This window comes from Protomyctophum bolini (genome assembly GCF_963924005.1).
Source record: "Protomyctophum bolini genome assembly, chromosome: 9".
Classification (NCBI taxonomy): Eukaryota; Metazoa; Chordata; class Actinopteri; order Myctophiformes; family Myctophidae; genus Protomyctophum; species Protomyctophum bolini.
This window is the reverse complement of record NC_137870.1, coordinates 1395761-1404056: the sequence shown is the minus strand read 5'-3', so window position 1 is coordinate 1404056 and position 8296 is coordinate 1395761. Positions and strand designations below refer to the sequence as shown.

The following is an 8296-nucleotide window of genomic DNA, read 5'->3' as shown; positions in this document are numbered from 1 at the left end:
TCTTAAGTCGATTACTTAAACCATTCTGACCTGAGATCAGATTCATACGAGGTTTCCACTGGACACACACACATGGTCTGATTAACCCATTCTGACCTGAGATCAGATTCTAAAAATGTCAGTCGTTCTTTGATTTTTCAAAAATAGCAGACCTACAAGCTCGTAGCGCGCCACTCGGTGGCACTTCGGTGAACTTGTTGGTCTGCTATTTTTGGAGAAAAAAAATCGTGAAAATGTGCCGCAAATCTTTTGAATATATATTCTTTCAGAGTTTCAGTTTTTAACTCAAATCTTTGCTTCTGGAGAAAACATATTCTTCAGATGGGGGTCCGAAAGCATATTACATGTAATCTTTGGGGTCCTCGACATTAAATATTGACATTTTTCAGAAAGAAATACTTTTTTTTAAATGGGTTAAAAGTTTAAAACCCTTACATTGGTGAGGATTTACAGAGAACTCTGAACCACATAACAGCTCTTAAACTTGGATTACAAACTATGCAAATAATTATAATAATCTAGCAGCATATTGTTTTTGGTTAAAGGGATAGTTCTGATTTTGTTTTTTTAACTTAAAGGATGATTCCATGCTAGAAGGCTTTCTTACCTTTCTTTGTAGTTGTTACGTCCCCACCAAAGAGGTCCAGGTGTTTTTTGTGTGCAAAAACTCCTTTTTGGCTATTTTCCCTACCATAAGCCCTCAATGAATTGCATTGCATTGAATGGGAATTGGACGGGGCTATGAGGTGTTGTGCTAATTTGCTTAATTCCAAAGTGTGCCGCTTGGGATATTATTTACATTATGAAGAGAGGATATATATACAAAAAGCGATGGAAATGAGCGAATTAGCACAACACCCCATAGCCCCATTCAATTATATTAAATTCATTGAGGGCTTATGGTAGGGGAAATAGCCAATAAGGAGCTTTTGCACACAAAGAACACCTGGACCTCTTTGGTGGGGACGTAACAACTACAAATAAAGGTAAGAAAGCCTTCTAGCATGGAATTCTCCTTTAATCTGTATGAAATACTTGCCATTAATATCGTGGTTGCAACTGTATTCATTGATTGCCCCGAGTCCCGTGGTGGGAGTTCTGCTCTGGTTTTGGTGAAATATCAAGTAGTTCCGGTCGTTTTGTGGGGGGGGGGGGCACTGGGGGGCCACGCAGTAAAAGTAAATCAATCCACAAAACTAACGCCATTTGTATTCTTGACCTATTTCAAAACTATTAGTGCAACTTTTGTTAATTTTTTACCCCTCTATCACACAGAACTATATGTTTTTTGTGTCCATATCACTACGCCCAAAACATTGTTCCGTGTGACAGAGGGGTCAAAGTTGAACGAAAGTTGCACTAACATTTTTTTGAAATTTGTCAACAATACAACGTTAGCTTTGTGGATTAATTTACTTTTACTGCGTGGACCACTATATTAATGTATTTCATACAGTATTTCATACAGCTTAAGTTAAAAATAAATCACACCCGTGTGAAGTGAGTGGTGCAACTCCGCGTGGGGGTCCCCGGGGGAATGGGGGGGGGGTGTAATCCTGACCCACAGGAACGCACCCAGGGTGCCGGCCCGATTCCAGCGAGTCCGAAACGGTTGAGAAATGACAGAGTTTCCGTGTGGGGGTCCCTCTACTGTACCCTCTACTGTACTGTACTGTACTGTACTGTACTGTACTGTACTGGCACACCCGAAATCACCATATGTATACAGTCAATATGTGCGTGTGTGTTAGGTTGCGCACAGGCGGTGAAAAACAACCATGCTGTAGACTGGAGTTTGCATGCTCGGACCCACCCAGCCAGCCAGCCAGCCAGCCAGCCAGCCCCACACACACACACACACACACATAGCTCCGTAAGGGAGTGGTTGCACCACTCAAAATAATCTGAACTATCCCTTTAAGATACTGTGAATGAACGTTGAGAATGTGACAGCTGCCTGGCTGTGACCAATTGGACGCTATATTGTGTATTGGTCGTTAAGGTAATTTACACACTCATGAACACGCCCTCTGTGTTTCACTTTAGAGTTCTTATATCGGTTTCATATAAAAAAAACACCACTTCTATTTAAAGTTAAAGTTAATCGGTTTCATGTCCCCAATAAAAAACACTACTTCTAGTTTCAAAATGTAGCTCCTGGACGCCTGTGTGTGTGTGTGTGTGTGTGTGTGTGTGTGTGTGTGTGCGCACCACACCAGCTGACCTCTCACGAGACATTGGGGTGGGGGGCAACAGCATCTCAGAGAAACACACGCACACACACACACACACACACACACACACACAGAATCTGACAGGGGAAAGCATGAAAGAGAAGTTAACTGGCCGTGCACGGTGCATGTGAAAGGCTGCTTGTGTGTGTGTGTGTGTGTGTGTGTGTGTGTGTGGGGATTCCATTCCGTGCACGGTGCATGTGAAAGGCTGCTTGTGTGTGTTTGTGTGTGTGTGTGGATTCCATTCCGTGCACGGTGCATGTGAAAGGCTGCTTGTGTTTGTGTGTGTGTGTGTGTGTGTGTGTGTGTGAGTGTGTGTGTGGATTCCATTCCCCAGTATTTCTAATCAATGGCTTCCCAGACGCGCTGCCACCTCGAGGCTGAGCGTCATGTGGACGCGATTAACTGCCGCTGCGCGGGGAGAGAGGGGGGAGGTCACAGGGTCACGGGGGAGGTCACAGGGTCACGGGGGAGGTCACAGGGTCACGGGGGAGGTCACCAGTGTGTTGTTTTTGGCAGCAAATTATAGTTTAGTAACCCTAACCCTAAGTGTTAAGTCTAGTTTTAGTCGACTAAACATCATAAGATTTTAGTCGACTAAATAAACGGTTGATTTAGTCGACTAAAATGTATTTTGGCGGGTCTTGATGCCGTCGTAATGACATATTTCACACTTGCTGAAAATAGCCGATCTACAAGCTCACAACGCGTCGCAGCGTGAGCTTGTAGATCGGCTATTTTCAGCATGAAACAAAGTGTAAAATAACGTGTGTCTTATACTCTTGTCCACTAGTCCCCTTCCTAACATTTTAGTCTAGTTTTTATGTGTTGACGAAAATCGTAAATATATTTAGTCTTAGTTTTAGTCATCGTAGCTTAGTTTTAATTTAGTTTCCATTTAGTTTTCGCCAGTGAGAAAAAAGGTAGTCGACGAACATTTTCCGTCTTAGATAATTAGTCGACGAAAACAACACTGGAGGTCACAGGGTCACGGGGGAGGTCACGGGGGAGGTCACAGGGTCACGGGGGAGGTCACGGGGTCTTCTGGGGGTCTCAGGGTCTGGGGGTCATTTTTATGACTCACACAAAACCCCCTGACTGTACCCCCCAATGGAGAAATAGAGTTATAGTTTAGTAATATAATAATAATAAAATGAATAGCAACACCCAATGTCAGATTTGAGTGGTGTTTTTGGACGGTCCTAAAGCCCACCGAATACTGATGCTTTTACCAATATTATTGTAGATATTATTAATAATAATCCACTCAATTTGATTTAATTTGATTGAAGTTTTAAAAAGAAAACACACACATCATGTTGGGAGCGTGTAGATTTGCTTTTATATATATAGGGGAGAGCCGCCAAGGATGTAACATTTTGCACGTTACATTTTTTTACTCAGAGATCCGTTTATCTACACATGTAATATCTTCAGGCAACGGACCTACACATGTCAGCTACCATAAACCACTTCAAGTTTATTTTTTTGATAAAACAGGTCGGGAGTTATTAAACCGAACGTGGACGCTGTTTCAGTGTTACGTTTGCTGCGCATATCGGATTAATTGTAACGGCATGCATGATAAATGTAACAACGCTAAAAAACACCATTAAACATATCGTTTATATGACTCCATTATGGGTCTGACTCCATTATGGGTCTGACTCCATTATGGGTCTGACTCTTCAGTACAGACTAAGGGCCTGCTTGATGCCTTGCGGTGTTGTTTTCGTCGACTAAAACGAAGACGAGAAATGTTCGTCGACTACCATTTTTCACTGACCAAAACTAAATGGAAACTAAATGAAAACTGTGCTATATGGTGACTAAAAACCAAGACTAAATATACTGACAATTTCGTCAACAAATAAAAACTGGACTAAAATGTATAGGAAGGGACTATAGTGGAGAAGAGATCGAGCATAAGTAATTTTATACAATTAGTTGCATGCCGATCTAAAAATATTGTAGATCTGCTATTTTCAGCGAGTGAACGGCGGCATCAAGGCACCGCCAAAATACATTTTTGTTCGACTAAATCAACTGTAGATTTAGTCGACTAAAACTAGACCGACACTAAAACATTCCAAGTGACTAAAACTAAATGAAAACTATTGAAGAGACCACGACTAAAAACCTACATTTGGCTGCCAAAAACAACACTTTGTGTGTCTTCTTTCCACATCGGAGAGGCTTGAGCTTAACCCATTCTGACCTGAGATCAGATTCTGAAAATCTCTTCTACATCCTGACAGTTTTCCATTCTGACCTGAGATCAGATTCTGAAAATCTCTTCTACATCCTGACAGTTTTCCATTCTGACCTGAGATCAGATCCTATAAATGTCTTCTACATCCTGACAGTTTTCCGTCCTGACCCGAGATCAGATTCTATAAATGTCTTCTACATCCTGACAGTTTTCCATTCTGACCTGAGATCAGATCCTATAAATGTCTTCTACATCCTGACAGTTTTCCGTCCTGACCCGAGATCAGATTCTATAAATCTCTTCTACATCCTGACAGTTTTCCATTCTGACCTGAGATCAGATTCTATAAATGTCTTCTACATCCTGACAGTTTTCTGAAAAAGCTGTTTCTATGTCAGCCGTTCTTCGATTTTTTTCAAAAGTAGCAGACCTACATCTATGAGCTTGTAGATCTGCTATTTTTCAATAGCTAAAGCATAACATGATGCCAACACCAAAAGGGGTTCCCGCCCAGAATGGGTTAACACATTTAGGCCTAAAGCCGATTCTAAAAACGCCTTCTAAAGCCTGACCTAAGTTTTCTGAAAAACTTCAAATATTTATATAGCAGCATCAAAAAAATGTACATTTTTGAATACTGTACAGAACCCAAATATGGGTTCCCGGCCTGAGGGGGTAAGACACCAAAAGGGGTTCCCGCCCAGAATGGCTTAAAGAAAAGCCGCTGTTTCGCACCATGACGCCACTATAGCGCCATAGTGTCAAATCTACACAACCCGCTCTCACCACTACCTAAAAACAAAACAATAAAGAATGAAGGGAAGCTGCCGCTCTTCCACAAATTAACTGTTATATTCCGGAGTGAAGCGGACATGTTAAAGGATCCATCTTTAGGAGCAGCCACAGAGGGATTTCCTGCTTCCCTTTTACTAGTAAATGTGCTTCTCAAATCTTGATCCAACCCACTTTCACCTGGGGACGATTATTTAATGTCTGAAAAAGCCTATGTTTCTACAGTATGTCAGTCGTTCTTCGATTCTTCAAAAATAGCAGACCTACAAGCTCGTAGCGCGCCGCTCGGTGGCAGACCTTTTTAGAATCTGATCTCAGGTCAGAATGGAAAACGGTCAGGATGTAGAAGAGATTTTTAGAATCTGATCTCAGGTCAGAATGGAAATCTGTCAGGATGTAGAAGAGATTTTTAGAATCTGATCTCAGGTCAGAATGGGTTAATCCAATCATAGATTACCGTGTCCATTTGTACGTCTCTAAATGTTTTGATGAATTGAACATGGTGGACCCTCTTGTAAACAAGTGTAATGCTTTGATTGGGGTCGTCCACTCACAGTTTAACAGTCTTCGTATTGAGTTTGTGCTTGTAATGTATACTGTAATTCTGCAAACTGTTAATACATATCTCAATCGATCAATCCAAAAACCACTGGACACCACACACCTCATGGACAAGCAGTGTTGTTTTCGTCGACTTTAAAACTAAGACGAAAAATGTTCCTAGACTGCCTTTATTCACTGAAGAAAACTAAATGGAAACTAAATGAAAACTGTGCTACGGTGACTAAAACTAAGACTAAATATACTGACGATTTCGTCAACAAATAAAAACTGGACTAAAATGTTAGGAAGGGACTATAGTGGACAAGAGATCTAGTATAAATCATTTTACACTTGGTTGCATGCTGAAAATAGCCGATCCACAAGCTCACAACGCGTCGCGCTGCGACACGTTGTGAGCTTGTAGATCGGCTATTTTCAGCGAGTGTAAAAAAACAGTCCTTACGACGGCATCAATTCCCCACCGAAAATACATTGTAGTCGACTAAATCAACTGTAGATTTAGTCGACTAAAATCTCATGACATTTAAGTCGACTGAAACTAGACTATAACACCATCACATTCCAGGTGACTAAAATGTGACAATAAAACTAAAATTAAAACTATTCAAAAGACTAATGACTAAAACTTAAAATCGAAATTTGCTGCCAAAAACAACCCGGTAACAAACGCTAACCCCTCCTACATAATAGAAAATTGGAAAGAAAGAAAAGGAAAAAAAGGAAATGTCTGTAATTCACTTAATTTACATGTTGGAAAAGTTTGAGAGCAAGAGTGTCTGTTCCTGCATGTTGTCTGTTCCTTTTGTCTGTTCACACTTGTCATTGTTTAACAGTTTTTTAGTTTTTTCATGTTTATCACATGTATATGTCTTTTTTATTATTGCGAACGCAGTGAGCACTTACTATGAGACCTAGCAGATCATGTCTGTCTGTCTGTCTGTCTGTCTGTGTGTGTGTCCGTGTGTCCCCCCTTTGTGCCCATATATGGAGCTGCTTTGGGGACTCCTTATATGGTTATGGCTGAGTCATGGTGACAACTTAAATATGTACGAGCTGCGTTCGCTTCCCGCGTTTGCGCGTCTTACTGGTGTATTGTATGTGGAACATTTACATTGCCTGTTATTTTTCTCATTTTATTTAACTGAATTACTTATTATCATTGTCGATAATATTCTGAAATTGCCATACAAAAAATGCCTAATAAAAACAGCATTAACCCATTCTGAACGGGAACTCATTTCGGTGTTGGCATCATGTTATGCTTTAGCTATTGAAAAATAGCAGATCTACAAGCTCATAGCGCGCTTGTAGGTCTGGCTATTTTTGAAAAATCGAAGAACGACTGACATTTTTTTAGAATCTGATCTCAGGTCAGAATAGGGTTAATCAGACCAGTAGTGTGTGTCCAGTGGGAAACCTCGTATGAATCTGATCTCAGGTCAGAATGGGGTTAATCAGACCAGTGTGTGTGTCCAGTGGGAAACCTCGTATGAATCTGATCTCAGGTCAGAATGGGGTTAATCAGACCAGTAGTGTGTGTCCAGTGGGAAACCTCGTATGAATCTGATCTCAGGTCAGAATAGGGGTTAATCAGACCAGTAGTGTGTGTCCAGTGGGAAACCTGGTATGAATCTGATCTCAGGTCAGAATGTGGTTAAACTCACCGATCCTGAGGAAGACCACCACGCTGAACATGGACAGCAGCGTGGGGATGACCACGCCGAAGAAGGTGGACAGCTTCTGCTGCTGCTGTCTGCTCTGATGCGTCGCCCCGCCGCCACCGCCGCGGCCGCCCCCGCCCCCCGATCGCCTCCCGGGGCTCTGCGTAGCGGCGTTGGCGGCCGGCTGCTGCTGCTGCTGCCGCCGCTCCGTGGCCCCCGCCTCATGGCGGGACGGCGGCGGCGGGCGCTGCTGATGCTCGGCCGACTCGTTGACACTGGTGGAGAGACGGTAGTGGAGGAGAGGAGTCCGCTCCAGAGACATGATGATGATGATGATGATGATGGTGCTGGAGGAAGAGAATGACAGCTCATCAGTCTTCAACCCATCGATATCACCCCATATATATCATCTAAAACTAGGGATGGGTCCGATTAATCGATTATCGTTAATAGGACCCGAAATCGATTATGAAAATTAATAATCAATAATCGTTTTTTTTCGTTTTTTTTTTTTATTAAAATTTGTTGGAAAGGCAATATTGTCATCCAAACAGGATAGGGCTATAGGCCTACCAAAGTGTGCCTGGGATGTGTCTATGTAGCTGCATGACTGAGAGGAGTGTGAGTGGAGATTGATTCCAATCAAGATACAGGTTTGGAGGATTTAGCAGGTGTTGGGAATTTACCTAATCAGGCCTATAGGCTGGGGTTGCTATGGTGATCAATTGGCTCAACACTGGACCAGGGACCACCAGTGGTCCTCATTTAAAAGATGGAGTTAGTAACCAAATGGGCCCTTATTAACTTAAAATTATTGTTAATCAACTACTACT

General features: G+C 42.1%; 1 protein-coding gene across 1 annotated transcript in view; it reads right to left on the bottom strand.

Moving 5' to 3' along the window:
* The window catches only part of LOC308321247 (solute carrier family 12 member 9), a gene marked incomplete at its 5' end in the record, with an annotated part of 69580 nt that extends 61795 nt beyond the window's left edge, over positions 1-7785 (bottom strand). The window contains one exon of the mRNA XM_080772086.1: positions 7467-7785. Within this exon, the coding sequence (XP_080628212.1) occupies positions 7467-7785 (319 nt within the window). The remainder of the gene's footprint in view (positions 1-7466) is intronic.
* Positions 7786-8296: the final 511 nt, after the last annotated feature.